The sequence below is a fragment of the Lipophrys pholis genome, assembly GCF_963383615.2.
Source record: "Lipophrys pholis genome assembly, chromosome: 15".
In the NCBI taxonomy this organism is placed as follows: Eukaryota; Metazoa; Chordata; class Actinopteri; order Blenniiformes; family Blenniidae; genus Lipophrys; species Lipophrys pholis.
The window spans coordinates 13,761,912-13,781,946 of record NC_137642.1 but is presented as its reverse complement, the minus strand read 5'-3'; the positions used below and the strand labels follow the sequence as shown (position 1 = coordinate 13,781,946).

General features: G+C 41.8%; 1 protein-coding gene across 1 annotated transcript; it reads right to left on the bottom strand.

Moving 5' to 3' along the window:
• Positions 1 to 375: 375 nt before the first annotated feature.
• kcnk12 (potassium channel, subfamily K, member 12) lies at positions 376 to 18,348 on the bottom strand. The gene is made up of 2 exons (XM_080481620.1): positions 17,607 to 18,348; positions 376 to 1,465 (listed from the first exon to the last, which is right to left on the bottom strand). Exons 1-2 carry the CDS (start codon positions 17,944 to 17,946, stop codon positions 573 to 575), a joined length of 1,233 nt encoding a protein of 410 aa, XP_080337746.1. The 5' UTR covers positions 17,947 to 18,348; the 3' UTR covers positions 376 to 572.
• Positions 18,349 to 20,035: the final 1,687 nt, after the last annotated feature.

Below are 20,035 nucleotides of genomic sequence, written 5' to 3'. Positions count from 1 at the left end.
ATTTTCAAAAAATGGTGGCGCGTAGGGATTTGCACAATCAATGAAAGGTCTGGAAATGGTGCAAAAATGCATGACAAGTATAATGCATAGATCAGTATGTGCTATATCATTCCGCGATTACACCACGTTATACCATTCATTATGTACATTCAAATAATCTCTCCCAAAGCAGATAAAGATTGTACTGCTCCTTTATGGCTCAATTTTCCAGCCATTTATGCCTGATGTATTGAGCAAAGTATTCCCTCCGCAGACTAACATTGATATCTGTAACATTTTCAGTGATTTGTTCTGGTTTGAGGTTGAGGTTGATGAAATGGGTGATGGGTAATCCCCATGCGTCAAGTCATGATTTTTATTTTTTTATTTTTTTTTGGGATGACTGTGGTTTCCTTTTCATGCCACTGTCACTTAAAATTTCACCATCATGGCCTTTATGATCACCACAGGCTTGAAATTCCACAAATCATAAATATCATGCATAACAAGATACATTAACAGTCCTTTTCAGAAGCCTTAAGTTTTTTTTTTTTAATATGGCAATCCAACCTTTACGTTTGTTAAAATGTCCTCTACCTGGAGTTACTTGTCTCTGCCAGCCTGTTGTTCATAATACCGAGGGCGCCAACCCCCCCAGAGAAGCCGTTATGCCTGGAGCTGCCACACACTGTCCTGGGATATCCATTGGCAGACTCAGACAGCTGCTTCTGCATGAGGGCCAGTGAGACTTTATTGGAGGCGGCCAAGTCTTTCATTGAGATCATCTCCCCCGATAGTCTGCGTCCCTCAGTGTCACTGTCACAGGGTCCGTCTGAGTCGGGCACTTGGCCAAAGCGACCGCGGCGACTCTTCGAACCTGGGCGGATGGCGTTGCGTCTGCCCAAGAAGGCATTGGCCTTATTACAGCGTTGGCAAAACAAGCAGCTCATTTTCTCAAGCATCCAGTTGAGCACCTGCTTGATGACAATAGAAATGACATTGAACAGTGAATAGATGCAGCACACTCCCATCAACATGAAACAGAAGTTGGCCACTCGGTAGAGGGTTTGATATTCATAGGCCGCGCTCTGGCTGCTGACATAATCCCCAAAGCCGATGGTGCTGAAGGAGACGAAGCAGAAGTACAGCGAGTCTAAGTAACCCCAGCCCTCCACCGGGGTGTACATGGCTGAAGCACAGCAGGAGATGGTGATGGCTGACAGACCCAGAATCAGCATCACGTGGTACACAGAGGGCTTCCACCCCGGGAGGGAGTAGGCCGAGAAGTCGTGGCGGATGCCCGGTGGCAGGAGGCCGCTATTCCTGATTCGCCGCTCTCTAACAGCCTTCATCACCACAGCCAATAGAGTGATGATGCGCTCGAGGAAGAGGTTAAAGAAGAGGATGGTGGCGGCGCAGCCGAGAAGCCCGTAAAAGATCAGAAACACCTTTCCTGCGATTGTCACAGGTGTTGTCATTCCAAAGCCTGAAGAGACAGAGATCACAAAAAGTTAATCTCACAATGTAGAACAAAAACAGATTTTCACTTGAAAGATCTATTTAGTTTTGTCTGAGACAAAGAGAGCAGAGCATACATGAAAAGCAATCTGATGTTGTGAGACAATACTCCAATCATACTGCCAAGTATTTGTGCTTACAACTAAAGAGATGACAAGAATTGAATAAAAAAATGAGAAAATTACTTTCATTCCATTCAAAGTTTGTAGCTATGGTTTATATCTCAAATGAGATTCAAGGTTTTTTTTTTTTTTAATTGGTGTGAATGTGATGAACTATGTAAAGCGCTTTGGGGTTGCTCACACAGCTGAAAGGCGCTGTATCAGTCAAGTCCATTTACCGTTTACCATAAACAATCTGCTGCGAAAAGCCTCATGAGATTTTCACCCTGTGATAAGAAAGATCTTTTGATACAGAACAGCGGACGTATAAAAGTGGAAGACCCACGAGGAATGAAACAATCTCAGGTAAACCCCTCAAATACGTTCTTCAATCCAGCTCAGTGCTTTGGATTCCTGCTATTTTCAGATTTCTCGTTCAGTGTGGCTGAGGCGAGGAGAAGAGGGGAGAGGAGCGCTGAGAGTGTTTATGAATTCTGCTGCATGTTGAAGGAGCACTTCTCAGTCTCAAGGAGTGTCACAGGTGCAGCTCTCGTGTTAACATTTTCACATGAGTGTCTCGATTTGAGCGCATCGTTGTATCCCCATCAAGTCGAATCATATCAGAAATTCTGTAAGCACTTCAACTGGCATCCTCGGAAGGGAGAAATCACACGTGAGAAAACAATAACTTAACTTTATGCTGAAAAAAATTAAATAATGTGTGCACGTGTGCCTGAGTGTCTGCCGTCCATATCAGTGGTGGATATCTGTCCGCTAAATGGTTTGTTTACAATACTTCAGGTAAGAAGCAGCAGCAGAATCTTGCTATTGCCTCAACTATAAAACTAAAAAGCAAAACATTCTAGAATCTGATTTGCTTCATCAATGAATGTTTGAAAGCCTCAAAAACACAGTCTTTCCCTTACAGATAGCAAAAGTTCCGTTTCTATTTGTATACATCGTGTAGGTACTTGTATATGTACGACCATATCTATCTTGAGGACATTGTGCGCACATGTGCGCGTGCGTGCGCGCACACACACACACACACACACACACACACACACACACACACACACACACACACACACACACACACACACACACACAGTGTAATGTCCCTTATCCACAGAAGAGCAGATGTTATATTTGTCAACAAATAAAATCGTGCTGAAAGATCAAGCAGTTCACTTCCCAGCCAAGGTTAATTGATTTTTCCATCATAGCTTCCCTCCATTTGAGTCTTCTCAGAGCATTAGGGCACAGCTTTCCCCTATTTTCCCACAAAGCATCCTTGTAAGGTAATAAATGACATCAATATCTAGACAATGTTTCTTTTATGATAGCCAAAATGGCTTTTTTGACCTTATCTCTTGCACTGAAAAACCACTCTCACATGGGTTTGCTGTTGACATGTCGGGTCATTTAGATCAACACTGATTGATACAGATAGACAAGAGGGAATACAATCACAACAGGCACACACACACACACACACACACACACACACACACACACACACACACACACACACACACACACACACACACACACACACACACACACACACACACACACACACACACACACACACACACACACACGCATGCACACACGTCAAGGTCTTGCGCAAACAGACAGACAGACTTGTTGAGGTCTGACACAATAATCCAGACGTCAAACGATCTGCTTCTGTGATCATGACAAAGTTTGGTAACAGAGAACCGAGGCGACACCAGGCAACAGAGAGGTGAGGGGCACCGATTACCCAAATTAAGCCATTCAGTGAAATCCTATTTCAGTGTTTCATACTTAATTAATTAGCGGCCCAAGCCTCTCTCTAAGCCAACTGAATCACACGGAAAACAGATTACATCTTCTCAGTGCGCGCGGAGACAGTCTTCCGCACTGTCTCTCATTACCAAGTAAATTACCTAAGAGAGGAAAAGGCACCAGGCATCGATTCAGTGTAGCATTTCAGAGCCATTACTCCAAACTACCGTGTCAAGATACATTAGGGAAACTGAACAATAATAGAAAGCAAGGAGTAGATCAGCTAAATCTTTTGTGACCCGATACCCAATCTTCACTTATACTTTAAAACTTGGAACCGTTGCAACTGTCGTCAAGACGCTGGCGATCCAGCCGCTGACCTCAGTCAACACTTTGATCTCTCGGCTCAGTCTGAGCCGAGATGGGCCATTTAATTCAGCAGAACTTGATAAGGCAGGAAATAATATGTGCGCTAATCCAATTCAATCAGAGCCCAGAGAGAATATTTATTCATTAACGTTAAATAAAGTATTTTCGAATCCACACTGAAAAGGATATCACGCCCTGATGGCTAATGATGCTTACTCACATAATTATCCACCAGAGATCAAACCAGGAGGAAAGTGAGTGAAATGGTGCCATCAGTATCCATTAATTATCATTTGACAGATTTAAGAGGAGATGAAGTGGATGCTGTTATTGCTTTCAGACTGTGGGAAATTCAAATGAAGGGTGAGGGACGAGAAGAATTAAGATAAGGAGTGGACTGTAGTGGACTCGCCATTCAGGTTTTCTCTTAGCAACAAAAGTCAAGAATGAACCACACGTGCTCTGCAGCTACTAGAGAGCTGACGCAATTTGACCAAGCAGTGTCTCATTAGAAATCTATTGCAAGTTACAATGGTTCATTAAGTCACGTGGTAAAGTTGTGACCTAAACAAATAGCACAAATTAGTGGGGGCGACCCTTATAGATATATTGATAGACTTCACGAAAGCTCTGCTTTTCATTTGGTGCACTTAGCAGACCGCTGGCCCCCAGCCGCAATCAATCATCTGATTACAGTACACTAAAGAGCTACGTGGAGTGAAGGAAAACTGGACCAAAATCTAAAACACTCAACAGACATTTAATTATCTGGAAAGTCCAAAGCACAAAGGAGGTAACAGCAGCTATTAAATAACCAATTAAGTGCACGACTCCATCACTCTTCAGCTTCAAGAGTAAATGTTCTCTGATGAGAGCAGATGAAATTGTGGTGATAGAAGACTTTACTTAAACTATTGCAACAAGTGAAAAGGAGATGCTGAAGATATTTGGTTAATGTCGATATCTCATTAAAATAGTAAAGTTGAGAAATGCGTCCATTATTTAGTATTTCCCTGACCCCGTCCTGTGGCAATAAGCTCAAAGTCCATTAGTTCCCAGTGAAGACATGAATCATAAAAGATACTATAATCAAAATTTCTATAATGACAATGGATCAAATGATTTTGCGTAACGTGAAAGGGTCTGCTCATGGAGACGAGCCCACAGATAATTATCATCCAACTCTGTCATTCCCTTTAGCTTCAAAAGGGTGTGCTTCAGTGTAGCCTTACACAAATGTGGCTCTCAACAGTAATGACTATGATACTACTTCTACTGCTTCTATTGCTACGACTACTACTTCTCGTTCTCAATAATGAAAATGCTGCGAAAAAGCAACTGTGCAGGTCAGGTAATCGCAAAAACAAGTGTCGATACTGTATTTACAGCTTATTTCTACTTACTTTTGTGAAAGAGTGGCCAAACATGTTTGATGCACTTCAAAGACGTGTCAAAAATATAATTTTTTTTAGTAATGCCTTTGTTTAATGAATATATTGTGAATAAATACATTGTAAAACAGCAAAATACTTATTTTCATTAAAATACTCAAAAAGGGGTCAGCGTTGTTTTGGTCCCAGGCATGTTTCAGCTGTGAATTTAGAGCATGAGTTATTATTTAGGACACCAACATGGTGTGTACTCAAAGAACCTACTCTGTTATAATCAAAGAACAGCTCACAGCTCAACAATAAAGCTCTGTGTTGCACCTGAATTAGCAAAAGCAAGGTTAGACAACACAGAACTTATCAGAATTTTGGCGTTTGCAAAATTGTTGTGAGCCCAAAAAGGTCATATGAATAAAATTTGAAATGTCACTTGATGCATAATATCTGTACAAGCCAGTGCAGTTAAATGGACACATTTTGTATAGGATACATTATCAATGGATAAAAAGAGAAAGTGAAAGGATCCCTTTAATAGCTGGTACATATACAACACTTAGAGCTCGCTTCAGACGTAGTAACGTAACACTTCATTCAATTGAAAGTAAAGTGGCATAATGCTTTGCTTTACCAGGAAACAGTCACATGGTTATAGTCACCATAAAGTTTTCAGTATGCAGAGTGAGTTCAGCTGATAACTGAAGAAATTACAAGGGACAGCCAGAATTAATTGGCCACAGCCATAAAGCACAATACAGAGAATATGGCTAATTCAAGTGGGTAAAAGCTTCTAATGGATACTCATAGGAGAAAAAATGGCAACAACAAGCGCTTAGTCAGGAGCATATGTTTAAGTGAAGGACATGTTCTGTACATTCACTTGTCTTTTTTGCATCTGAAGGTCATTGTGTGTCATCAGGGACAACATCATCGGCCTGAACTCCCCGAGGCCTCGAAAGTGGAGCCAGAGGTTCATTATGTGCACTGCTCTGCAAACTGAATCTCTGATACCTGCGTCCCATTGCCCCATGGCCTCCAATTAATGCACTTTAAAACAAGTTTCCAGTAAAAACCAACTGTGTCCCACGAGTGGCAGCTGTCCTGAATCGGCCTGTGGATTCGGAGCAGAAAATAGGAGTAGCGGCAGGAAGTGCCATGCACGCCCGTCCCTCTGATGACTGTGCTTCTCTGACGAACAGGAAATCATTAGTCACGGATGTGGCGTGGTGGGGGGTCTGCAGAGAGGACAGAGGGCTGAGGAAGCAGCAACATGGCCAGACCTGAGACACCATCACTGCACCATCTGCTGAGGACCTGCAAAGATTACTGGCAAACTGGATAATTATAGGAACTGTCACACGAAGCCGCCGCCTTTACAAAAAGCAGATGATCAAGCAGGTCAAATAATGCCAAATTCAGCCTGACATGTGGCCACATTGTGATATATGATATTACATACACATTTTATATAAACTCCATTATATTATCTGAGAAAAAAAAACCCAACAAACAGCCAAAGCCCAGGCATGCAACAGAATCATTATTAAGCCCCTCAAGCCAAAACAATGTGACTTTTACAACCAGCTCAGCCACACACAATATAGTCAGTACATTAATGATATCCGCTGTTCATGTCAAAGCAGAGATTGATAATGTGTTACGCAAGGCTTGAAGCCATGAGGAATATTAGACTGACGTGATCAGAAAGCAACCTGATGGCAACGTTCATTAAAGTGGATCGATACGGATATAAATTACGGCACTAACAGTTTGTACATGAGATGTATACACATGGCAAGCAAAACCAGTATAACACTAAATGGCAAAAAGCCCAAGATGCATTTAAAAATAAATAAATAAATAAATTGCCGATACAAAGTAGATTCAGATGAGTTATCAAAATTATATCTCAGGCGTAAATTCACTGGCAGAGAGAGTCGGAAGGACCGATGGCTCCACCCGTAGCCTATATTGATTTATTGTCAGAAAAAAGCTGCTTTCTCCTTTTTTTTTTTATCTTAATTTTTCAATATTTTCCTTCTTTTTAGGATTTCGGGAATCTCCGAAAGGACAAACAGTAACAGCTTCAATAGACAAGATGAAATATATATTCATGTGTGTGGTTTCAGTGTTCAAACAGTGACAAGGATAAAGTTCTTTTATGTGACCGAGGAGCCGTTATCTCATCAGATTAATAGCTTCTGCCTGATAGATCTAAAGGCTGTGTCCTTGTGCGTCCTATTACCTTGCACTGTATACGCTGTCAATGTTTGAATAAAAGCTTACCCCCATAAAGCCTTCTTGTTTCACTCTTTATTGCATGCAAAGCAAACACACCTGTCAGGGTGGAGCTTTGGAAAGAGCATCACCTTCAGGCCTCCGTGTTCAGCTATAAATATGGTCGCTATGCAGCACTAAAACCACCATATCACTGTAGTGTCAGAATTTTAGCCATCATGTGAAAACAGAACTTAAAAGATGCCAGAAGGAAATGAGTGCTTATTGTTCTGCAGGCATTCGATTTATTGCTTTTTTTTTTGTTGTTGTTGTTGTTGCTGCTGCTAATGTGAACGCACAAGTCCCTGAAATGGCAGTGCAAAAAACACAGATCGCTGTCAGGCACTGCTAAGTTACTGACAGCTGCAATAATGATCTTGGATCATACACGGAGAGACCGTGGAGGGCTGTCGTGGAGAAATGATGAAGCGATGCTCTGTTGCTCACAATTAAATAATGGTTTTATTTTCCAATAGCTGGAATGTGCCCACTATGAGCTTTTCACTGTTTCACTCTGCCAGAGGCTTGAAGGTAGTGGAATAATTTGTGGAAGCTGGAATTATGACAAAATACATTCTGCCGTTGTTTTATCTGTGTGTGTGTGTGTGTTTTACAGACCATGATGATGCAATGCCATCATTAATAAATAAATAAATAAATAGATAAATTGAATACAAAATCAATATGTCGGGGCAGCAAAAGGCAGAGGAGTTTTATGTTAGAAATCTGCTGCTTGAATGATTTCAGTTAATATGCCGGCTGGCAGCAGAAAGTACAACCATTAGCTCAGAGGTGTTTTGGGGCAACGCAGGTTCGGCTGCAGTTGGCTGGGCTGCACAGTGGCTCGACTCTCTTTGAGAAGATCGCATACATTCACTTGCGCAGCTGCGCTCTCCAATATGAAGGAGGGATCGAGAGAAGTGTTTTCACTAATTCAAGCTGATTTCACGGCAAAAGCAGATGTACAATATGCATGACTCCCGCTGGGTGATCTATGATCTGAGATTCCGGGGTTGGCGCGGTGCTCTGTCAGGTTTTGCCCTCATCTTGTAATCTAATCTCAATGATCAAGCATCGCACTGATTAAAGTTTATGCTCAGAAATGTAGGCTCTGCTTCAATGCAAAGACTTTTCGGGGGTTATGCCGCTTTTGTGTTTGCTTGGTGCATTTCCTGATTCTCGAAGGAAAGAGATGTAACTTGGGGTAACTTCGGTTCATATGCCAATACACCTGTGTTGTTTTACTTTTACTGTAGTAAAAAAACATTAATGCTTTTATGAATAAAATGTGTTGTCATGTTTTCATTCATACTCACAAACAGCTGAATGCAGCCATAACTTTTTTTCTACAACTTGTACACTGGCCAAGCAGAAGACTACAACAAATGAACATTTTTACACTTTTGATGTTATGTTAATATTACATGCATTTATTGGCTGTCTCACAGCTCCTCCTTCACCCAAAGAAACAAATAGGTAACAGTGAAATCACATTGTTTACCAACTTTCTGTCAGCTCATAACATTTGTAAGTGATTTATAAACATAAGCTGAAGATCGGGGTAAATATACTGTGTGACAGATATAAATTTGCTCTGCAGGCTCCCATCATTATACGACTATTTGCCACTGCAAGCGTGTGTCTGATTTCACTGCGTCAAAGGTTGTCATCCATACATGTGCTTCGGGAGACAGACTTTTCTGCTCGGGGAAAGTTCAAACTCTCATAGCTGCAAGTCAGCAATAATTCCACCGCCGGCGCAAATGGGGCTGTCAGAGAAAAGGATGATGATTGAAATATTAACACAGGAACGAAATCTAAAATGTCTGTCAAAATTAACCCCGACAGAGAGCAGGTCAGTGCACTGCTGAGAGCAAAGAGGATGTAAGGTCTCTTTAATCTGCTGGCGCAAAGATCAGTGAAATGAAAACCAGGCTGAGAAGAAGGCAGCGCTGTGAATTTGCTGTGTCTTCAAAAAATGATAATGATAATATTCCTTGGTCGTGATGATTTTAGTTCTGTGAATTACGGTTCGTAGGCGAGCACAGGTCTCAGCCAGACGGGGGAAATTTATGACCGGCAGCGACTGTGCAGAGGTGTGTACAACCATCCTGGAGAGCATCAGTTAAGTATGGCAGGGATTTATTGGAGCCCCCCGCCCCCGCCCCCACCACCACCACCACCACCACCACCACCACACACACACACACACACACACACACACACACACACACACACACACACACACACATGCACACAACCTGTTTTCATTTCCAATGAGAGCATTATCTAAACTTACAGCTAAACCTGCCAAACACAAAGTATTGTCTAACCTTAAGACAGGACTTCACTTAAAATGTGGATTTTCCCTTTGGGTTTGTCGGGACATCAATTCTTGTTCCTGCCATGACATGAGTCCCATTGGGTCAATATGCAATCACACTGTCCCCACAAGGCCACACACACACACACGCACACGCACTCGTATTAAGGAAGGAGAGAAGCGAGCAACAAAGCTAAGGGTTGAAAAAAAAGAAGACTGATGATTGTCAGTTTGGTTTTTTTATGTCTTAACAGACTTTTAAATGAGGACAACTGGGGTTCGTGGACCCATTCATTCAGAGGAAAGCAATGATTGTCATTTTTTCTATTTTCAAAACAATGTTGCTTCGATCCTCTCCTGTCATTCGTCAATCTTCTTGACCAGTGTATTTAGGAAAACACAGAGAGACACACACATTCACACCAGCAGGACACAATCAACCTCAAAACGCATGTATTTGGACTGTGGAGGGAAACATAGCAGCCGCACCCAGAGCCCTCCTCTGTTATTTAAAAAATGAATTAAATATTCATCTCTCAGCTTTCTCTTTCCAGTAATAGAAGGTGCTCTGAATGTTTTCTTGCAGCGTCGCCGGAGATGTGATGTGAGACTTGGGAGAAAACATCTTTTCAGCATGAAATGGAATTCTTCGCCACACTGTATATTGCACCTTTATCACATTTAAACCGAGGTTCATCCAGATAATTCATCACTCTTGCTTTGTGTTTAACTTGCCTTTGTTTGTCACTGCAATGTGCACCAGCTGCTAAAAATCATCGTGTGTAGGAGAGCAGTTATGATGATGCGCTGAACTGTGAGGAACGTGACCACTGAGACTGACCCCTGTGAATCTAAAAATAAAATCACTCTGCAGATGTGCAGTTGGAAAAAAAAAAACTTCAGTTAGGTAATCAACTCTTCTTCCAGAAGATACTTTAACTACAATTCCAGACCAAGTTATCTTAAAAATTGTCCTTATCCAAAATATGTACAAGTTTTATTGCGGATATGGGGTATACTGAAGAATATTTGTTCCCCACATAATTTAGACAATATCCAAGAGACGCTTCTACAAAGTCATGCTGTATTTTGGCTCAACTTCCCCACTGGGGAGACAATTTTTTGAGTGTCTGAACTTCACAGTCTAAAAGGACCCCCAGTGCCTTTCATGTGAGTGAAGGGCCTTTTCCATTTTTAACGGTGACATTTCCTCTGAGTCTGTGATTTCAGAGTGGCCCAGAAGATCTGAAGACAAGAGAGGAGGAGGAAAAAAAGAAAAAAGAAAAAGACAGCAGCAGAAACAAGAAGGAGAGAAGACTCATGCTGACCGGCTTCAAATGATTGTGTAATGCAATCTCATTGTACTGTCCGTACAGTATGAACTGCTGCTATTCTAAACACAAGGACAGTGTTGCCCTGCAGGAACACGGTGTGCAAGATCACCATGATTTCACGAGTGAATTCAGATAAAGACAATTAAAAGTCTGAAACATCAACATGCGGTGATACATTTTGCTTCCACGGATTGTGAGACCTTTTCCAAACACCTGAAAGCACATTCACAACATACGCCAACAGGTAGGACAACACAGATGGGGTTTTTTTTTTTTCTTTTTTGCCGGGTGAGGCAGCACAGAGCGCTTAATCTAAATAAGAACACAACATCAAAGTGAAAAACACAGCCTGCCTTCAGGAGTCCACGCAGTCTATCATGTGACATTTCACACTGCTTAAATGCCAAACACACGCTCTCAGACTGAGGTGACTTTGCCTTGTAACCTTAAAGGCACGTGAATTACAAAGCGCAGTACAGTGGAAGGGAGGAAATTTGGTTTGCAGCACTCTCTCAGACGCACAGCTCCGGCCAGACAGGCTTGTAATAGTCACAAACTTCCCATGTGTGACTCAATGAGTATCAGCACTTTGTAAATTGGCGCATGAAGACGAGGAGAACGGTACTCAGCAAGCCATTAAAACTTAATTGTTTACTGAGACTGCAGAAACGTGGAAAAGTATTCCAGTGATCACGATTTTCTAATGTTTTCTTACATCAGTCGTTACATAACAGGCTTGTTGTTGCCATATGTTCAAGGATCATTTTTAAAGCAGCTAAATACGACAGAAAAGAGCCTTATTATTTTTTTAATCAAATCAATTTTTTACAATGAGATTACAACATAATTGCTGCTGAAATAATGACCGCGCAGCAACCTACAGACAATAGCCGAGCTTTCTTGTGGTTCCTGTAGTTTCAGGCGGTGGATCCACTGCTCATTAACAGGAATCTGCGGTTGCTCTCTTGAACTGATAACATCTGCGGTGATTTCTCAGATACTGGATAATGTTGAGTTTCACTGAAGCGCGCAGAAAATGACATCTTCACATTCTGCTTCAAAGGGCGGTTTAAAAAAAACAAACAAAACAAGTACAAACATGAAGAAACACAAATGCAACTCAAATGTTTTTTTTTGAGGGGTAGTTTTGCATTGTAGGTAAAACTCTTTTCCTGGCTTTTAAAATCCTAATTGGCTACTAAAGACATTATAGGAGCAAAACAGCCTCAAGCATAACACACACCACCAATCTGGAAAAATGTGAAGTATTTCTTTGCTTCTATATAACTACACTTCTTTTGCCAACAGTGCAGCAACAGGTGGGTGCTTGACTATAACATTTCTAGCTTGACGATGCTCGCCATTTATATTGTGGAAAAGTCCTACGTTTCTTCAAGATGTAGAAGAATCTATATTTGATTACTGATAAATTGACTTTTACTTATGGTGCACATTTCTAAGTCGTGTCACATGATGTGTCTCATGCACGCATCCATGTCCACTTCTCACTGCTTTTCAAACATCTAATAAGCCGGTATTGTAACTGACTGGCTCTTTGCAGAGAATGTTTTGGTTCCTTCTTTAATCTTTTTTGCTTCTCTGCAAAAGATAAAAGAAGGTACCATCACATGCACATTGAAGTTAATGCTGGAGCCATTTCTTTATCTCGACACTGCTTCATTTAGAGGATTTACAGGATAGTTAATCCAGAGAATGACTTTCATCATTTCATTGAGAAAAAAAGGTTATTGGACAATTTTGGAAAGAAAGTTAGTAATGATGAAGGCATTAACTTGTTCTACATTATCAGAATCGACCATCCTTAAATATTTCAGTTGTTTTAAGCTATTTTAATCCTCAAAAAGGCTTAAGCTTATTGGTGTAGGCATTTCGTAGCACAACACCTGTCAGGACAAATAAGAGAAAATCAAAACTGGTACGTCTGTATCTGTGTCCAATAAATGTCCCTGAGACCACAGAGTTTAAAATGACAGAAAACACTGAAAAACCTAAATGAAAACTGAAGGTGTTTGTCCAGTAGAGCTTTAATAAGGGGTGTTATTTTGTTGTTATTTTGAGGCAGAATAAATCACAAGTGACCTCTGAGAAAACTGAATTTGTGTTGATGGTTATAACAGAAGTTACAATCCATACAGAAGATCCATTGAATATATCAATATGAGACATCTTTGGGTAAACTTGAAGTATCAGTTAAAAATCTATTAAAGCATTCCAATTGTCCTTTTTTTTTTTTTTTTAGATAAATCTGTTTCTCACATGTGAATAAATCTGAATCCAAATTACAGGAACGTGTGTAGCAGGAGCAGGAGCAGGTGTAAATACCAGATTTTGAAACTGACTGATTTACACAAGTAGACCAAGATCATGTCTCAGCCCCACTATCTGACTTCCAGCTAACTAATGTAACTTAATCGGACTCAGTGATTGAAGCAGTCATCAGACTGACCCACACAGTGCCAACAGTTCAGCCCACGTGTCACACAAACACAGCCTCTTTGAACAAGACATTCTGATCAACATAAAGAATTAAAAATAACCCAGGTGTTATTTTTCTGAGTAACTTACAACCTTTTGAAGAAGAAAGTGATAGCTGCAATCAAGAAATGATATTCCAGTAAACCTGACCAACACTGTCCACTATACGTATAAACAGTTGTCCAGCAGCTAATGTAAATATCCAACAGGCAACTAACAACGTGAGTATTTTTTTCCAAATGTCTTTCTTTAGCTTCCTTTTTGTTTATTCCATCTCTTAAGGGGAATACCTGACATTTTACCTGATTTATACTTCACCGTGTTCACCTGATAGCTAACAAGTTATCCAGCCTGCTGTTTGGTGCTGAGCAGGAAATGTTCAGGGGGGGTTCTGTCCCACAAACAGATGTCAGGAAACATTGTAAATGAGAGCAATGGGACTTTGCCAAGACTAATGGTGTGTAGCGACTGTAAAACATATATACATATTTGAAAGATTCTCAGATGCCTGCAGAGATTTTTGTCATTCTGTCATTCTTATATTTAAATGTGATAAATTTTTGATCACGGCATAGATACTTACTCAAGGTATAAGAGAAGGGAGTCCAAGCCAAACTGTTGTAAGATCACATGATGAATACCTTGAAGTACCCTGAGGGAGGAGTAGCCTGTCATCTTGTTGCATCTTGCTCTGAACAGCCAGATTTTGTCTGCACCACATCTTCAATGGACCCTGCACACCCCTGACATTTCTCGTCATTTTGGAAATTGGTATGTTCATTGGAGTTAAATCGAACCTCTCTGTAAGCCAAAAACAGTATTTTTCTTTAGCGTGCTGTTTGTCAGGCTATACCATTTGTATTGTCTGCCATTGTGGCTCCTCTGAGTGGGTGGATATGAGTGTGATGGAGCAGGATTCTGCAGTGGCTGCCAGGGGCAAAAGGAGGCGGTACAGAGTTTATCCCCAGGAAAAAATAGCCCAGAACACAATCCAAACGGCCTAACAACTAGCTGCCCTGACTGACTTCATCCACTCAGTCTCAGCAAGTTAAAAGTCCTCACTTAGTGCACTTGATTCTCTGACAAGTATCCCCCATGTCAGCACTTCAGAACTGACAAAGCATTTCTTGAAAATGTAACTGCAGCGACTTCCAAAGAGCCATGCAGTCCCACAAACGACTACAGGGAGCTGCTCTAATTGGAAGTCGACATTAATCAATCAACCTTGAAGTTTATAATTAGCATTGGTGAAAACTGTGTTTACTGAGCACGCTCCTGTGCCCTCCTTTGATGAGAGCACAAGCAGTAAAGCAATCTGAAAATTCAGTGTATGTCTGCGTAAACAAAGACATGAACGCTGAAACAACTCAATGCAACACAGTGAAACAAACAAAGTAAAAGTCCATCACCATGTTAGGAGACACAGTTTTTACTTTGGACTGGATGTGAATTTTAATACATTAACATGCTCATTAAGACAATGGTGATCTTTAAATTAAACATTTTAACCATGGAGAAAATGAAGAGGGAATGTCCCACAGGAGAGGTGACCTGGGTTTAAGCTGTTGTGAAGGAAATTAGATTTATAGCCTGTTTGGTTACACAATGTGTAAATTTGAATAAATCAGCAATCATTGTTGTCTTTATTCACTTAGGTTTATTTTGGAGTCATTTGCTAGTTCCTATAGATTTACTAGGGAAAGTAAGTCTTGCAGTACTTTGGATTTTGGACTGACTCAATGATTCACTCATCAAGTTCAGCTAAGGTTCAGTAAGTTGTGGACGAATGCTTTATCGTCCTTCAAAGGATCTATGAATACGAGCTAATTGTAATGAGCATTGAGGCAGTGCTCTCCGGGACACATAGGTTTGGTGGAATAACACATAAAAATTGTGACTGAGCTGTTACTTACTGGAGGTCACAGACTTGGGTAATACTGACAGTGAAACAAGAAATCAAGCAAGAGATGAAGATAGGAAGAAAAATTTGGAGAAAACGTCAGTAGTTGTCATGTTGCAAATGTTATATAACTAATCAGAACGTACAGGTGTTGAAGCAACGGGGTCCATTACAATACATAGTTTGTGACAATAGTATAGTAGAATATAATAAAGCAATAGATTTTGTTTGTACTTGTAGTTTTTGTTGAATGTTTTACAGATGTCTCCTCACGAACTGTGAGTGAGAACGCCGCAAGAGCGTTTTTTTATCAAATGTCCTTTTTTTTAGGGTGCACTCTCTGCCTAGTTTTCAGACATCAAGAAAACTAGACAACTTTATCTCCCTATGCAAAACTTGTTTTGTTGCAGTTGTTCAGATGACATCTGTATTTTGTATGTTTTTGGTGTTTTGCATGTCTCACAGTTTCTGCGCTTCTTCCTTAAAAACTAAAGCAACACGCCAACCACAGCACTAATGACCAGCGAACCTGTCCAAAACTCCCAGTAAACAACCGCCTCATATGGTCACTGTGTCACTTTCATTCTTCAAAGCAATGCTGTGGAGGCACATCAAGGGAAGCAAAGAGTCACTGCTGATTTGAAGCCTCTGCCACAGCGGAGTAAGAGGCGGGAAGTGTTTGGGAGGAGCGTCTAGAGTTCACAGGGGGATGCCGCTCTGATAAAGAGTTGTGTGGGGACGCCCCAAAATCCCTTTCTCTATCAGCAGCTCACAAGCAGGCAGAAAAAGTAGCACACAAGCAAAAGAGAGTCAGAAAGGGTGGAGATCAAAGCTGGATCAAACTCCTTACAGAAATCTATGTGAGCACACGAAAAAAAAAACAAATGCTGTAAACAGAATCTGTACTTCACCCCTGATTCTATCTCTTTTCCCCAAGCAGCTGAGTCAGTTTGCATGATCTGTGTGTTGGGTTGAAGACAGTGATGCAGCGTGACAACTGGAGTACAAAGGATCTCAACCTCCTAGAAACGTGGACACAAACACAGCTGCTGCAGTTCCCTGTGCCTCGGTGGGCTGCGTGCATGGGCTGCTTGCACTTGTGTATCTACGAGCAGAAGGTGGAGGGTGTAATAAAAATCTCCTGACAGGTCTCCAGTAAATAAAGTTGTGACAGGTCCCCTGGTCATGTGATCTCAATTCTCTTTCTCTCTCTACACCAATATACAGCCATCATTTTTCCTTATCACTCGCCTCTCTGCAGTGTTCAATTAAAAGGAGGTGCCGGGGGTATCACATTGTATATAAGAGTGCGGTTGTGCATTAAGGGCAAGGTCAGAGATAGACAGCAGCTGTCAACTCAAATTATTACCTGCGGCGGGTTCATATGTTCGTTCATCCATCCACATTCACTCACTCACTGAAAGCTGCACCTCCTCTCACATTGGCTGGAGGTGTGTTTGATGGCAGAATGGGATGGGGGTAGGTTCAGGTCAGTGTCGGCTCCATCAGGCATGCAGTGCACCACACCACTGGCCCTCGGGGTGCCCTAGGAGGGACACTTGCTCTTTTCTGACCTATTGCATGAGTAAATGTTAAATGGGGGGTTTGGGGTGGGAGGGGGAGAGAAGGGGCTTCTCATTGACATTCTTGTTGGTTTGAACAAAATGTGGCCCCCCAAAAAAAGACTGCACCCATGGGTGCTGTCCTATAGCCAGTGATGAGAGTGCTGTTCCAAATGGCAGAAGAGTCAGACTCGCTCCCAATGCCAAAGTGCCTCACAGCCAAAATGAAAAAAAAAAAAAGAACCCAAACGAAACACTTTTAATCTCTTATTCTATATGTGAGCTATTAGGGGGGGAAACGCTCCATAGGGAGGCACCTCCAGTCCTTTGACAGAAAGATTGAAAGGTGTGGCTTAGTTATTAAACAAACCATAACAATGTTAACCATTTATCAGGACGCCACGCAAATAAATATCCACCAAATAATGTCTTCATCAGGTGGGCTGTTTACCATGCATTCTTGGAGTTCATTTTCATTTCACCAAGCTTAACTGATTGGATACATTTAGGTCGAAATGTATTTACAGCGCAAACGGACAAACGGACGGAAAGGTCAGGGCTTTCCGTAAATGCTGCAAAGATCACCCACCTATTGTCGACACCACAGTTCCAACAAAATAAAAAGCCCCAGTAAAATCCCATCTTGGCCTCAGCGCGTCAGCCCGGATGCCGGCGGCGATGGCAGCCTCGTACTCCCGCAGGAAGGAGTTGAGGTCCTGCAGGCTGATGTTGAAGGTCTCGCTGAAGTTGAGGAGCGTCCCGTTCCAGCGGCCGTGAGCCCGCAGCTCCGAGGGCCTCTCTATGGCCGAGAAGACCGCAGCGCCGCACAGCAGGTACAGCAGGATGAGGACGGCGAGCAGCACGAAGCGACCGTTGTCCTCGTTGAAGTGCAGGGAGCGGCAGCCTTGCAGTCGCTGGCCAGACATCATCCAAATTTCAGCACCACGCGCGCGTCGGACAGCGACAAGCTCCACATCGGAGGCGGCATTCACTCGTCTGCGGGTGCCCGCTGGAAGTCACTGTCCGGCATTGTTATTGCACTTCTGCGGGCAACATCTCCTCCACTCACCCCGCCACGTTGTCTCATCGTAGTTGTAAAGTGGAATTGTGCGCGGCCGAGAGCGGAAAAACGCCCCACTTGTGGATGTTAGTCTGTAGATCCGCCAAAGAGTTCATGAGAAAGGCGCCCAGGTTCATAATAGACGCATGTTTTCCCTCCTTTCACAGTTGTTATACTGCAGTTGGCGTGAAGTGGACTGCAGCTTAAATCCAACCGAACGCGCGTCTTTGTGCAAAAGCAAGCAGTAGTAGTACTATCCTCTGGGTCCACTGCACCAAAACGCTTCTCTCCAAAGGAAAAAAAAAAAACCACACACACACACACACACACACACACACGATGACGCTCTGAATCTGAAAACCCTGCAAGTTACGAATTTGCGCGTCCGAAAACACCACTTTATCCTCTCGAGTAAGCCTGTTCTGGAGAAGTGTGGAGCTGCAGCCTTAATGTGGATGGACGTTAAAGTGGCACATTGCATCCAGCGGCGCATAAGGTGAGATCTATAAATCGAGGGCAATATGAGATCTTACCACCGAAGGTAAGGAAGAAAAAAAGAAAGAAAAGAAAGACGGCTTGATATTTACAGGCTGTGCGACAGACTGAGCAAATGGAGAATCCCTGTGCGTCCTTACTTGAGGTAGTCTTCAGATGACATTTTAATTTTTTACTCCGGTGCAGCCTGATGCCATGCGCACTGATCCTCCTCTCACCACAAACTCACTATACCGTGGGTGCAAATGCAGGAAAAAAACATCCTTTGACTAACTCACATAAAAAGTTTATGTATTTTCATGTACAAAGATATAGGACGTCAATAGAAACAATGCAAATAAAACCGGAATGTGTTGCAAAGTGTAAAGCCGTGTTTTCTAAATAAAACAATAAATATAGTGTATAATCTTTATTTGATTCAATGAAAATGCCTATTTCATCGCCACAGCTCACATGTTGACCTACAGTTCAATTGGCACATACTCATGGAGCTACAAGGAGGAAAATCCTCACATCATAGATCATATTCAGAGTTGTCTCAAAAACCTTTCAAAAGTGGTTATGTTCTGAGTGATCAAAGTGATTAACCCAAGCTGTTCAATGAATGCAAGGAACATTTTCTAAGTAGAGATACAATGACATTATTGACTCATTGTACTCAAAAAAAGCATGATACCTTGTCTTATCCACCACTGGAAATGATAAGAATCCAGAAGCAGGACTCAATTAACTCTCTTGTGTGTATGTGCCCATTGTACATGGGAAATTAAGTAAATCCAAGGCAGATGGACATGATCTCACTCTGCTGTCACTGTTTCACTTCCAAATGAATAATGATTCAGTCAGGATGTTCTTCAGAACCAAGGGAAAACGTCCCACTGACGAGAGAGAGAGAGAGAGAGAGAGAGAGTTTTCCTTTTATCCAAAATTTCAAAGCCCACAGCACGTTACTGGGAAGAAAGACAGCAAGTTGGAATTTTCTTCCTCACAGTTTTCACGATAGTACATGGCTCAGTGAACTTTTACAAGCCCCACAAGGGTTAAATTATGGCTAAGGGAAAAACTGCTCTCCCTTTTCTATTTGGATGGTCATGCAGTGGAGATGCCACGAAATCAATTGAGACCTGCAGCTGCTGATCCATAAAAATACCCAAGACATTATTGACCGATGTTTAAAAAAGATCCAGCTGAGGAGAGAGCGGTTGGTTATTCTCAGAATACACACAGATCATATGTCATGTTACACTAATACAAATATAATAAAAAAAACATCAAGAAGAATGAGAGGAAAATAGAAGATTTATTCTTTGGGCGATAGAGCAAAACGTGTGCTGAAACCAACAATGTTTTGTTAGTCTGACATAATTTAGCTAATGAGAAGGCAGTGGTGGGATTCTGTTAGGTGGTTGTATTGATTATTCCTTCGAATCTAATTAATTAGCTTACAAATATCAAGGCTGACT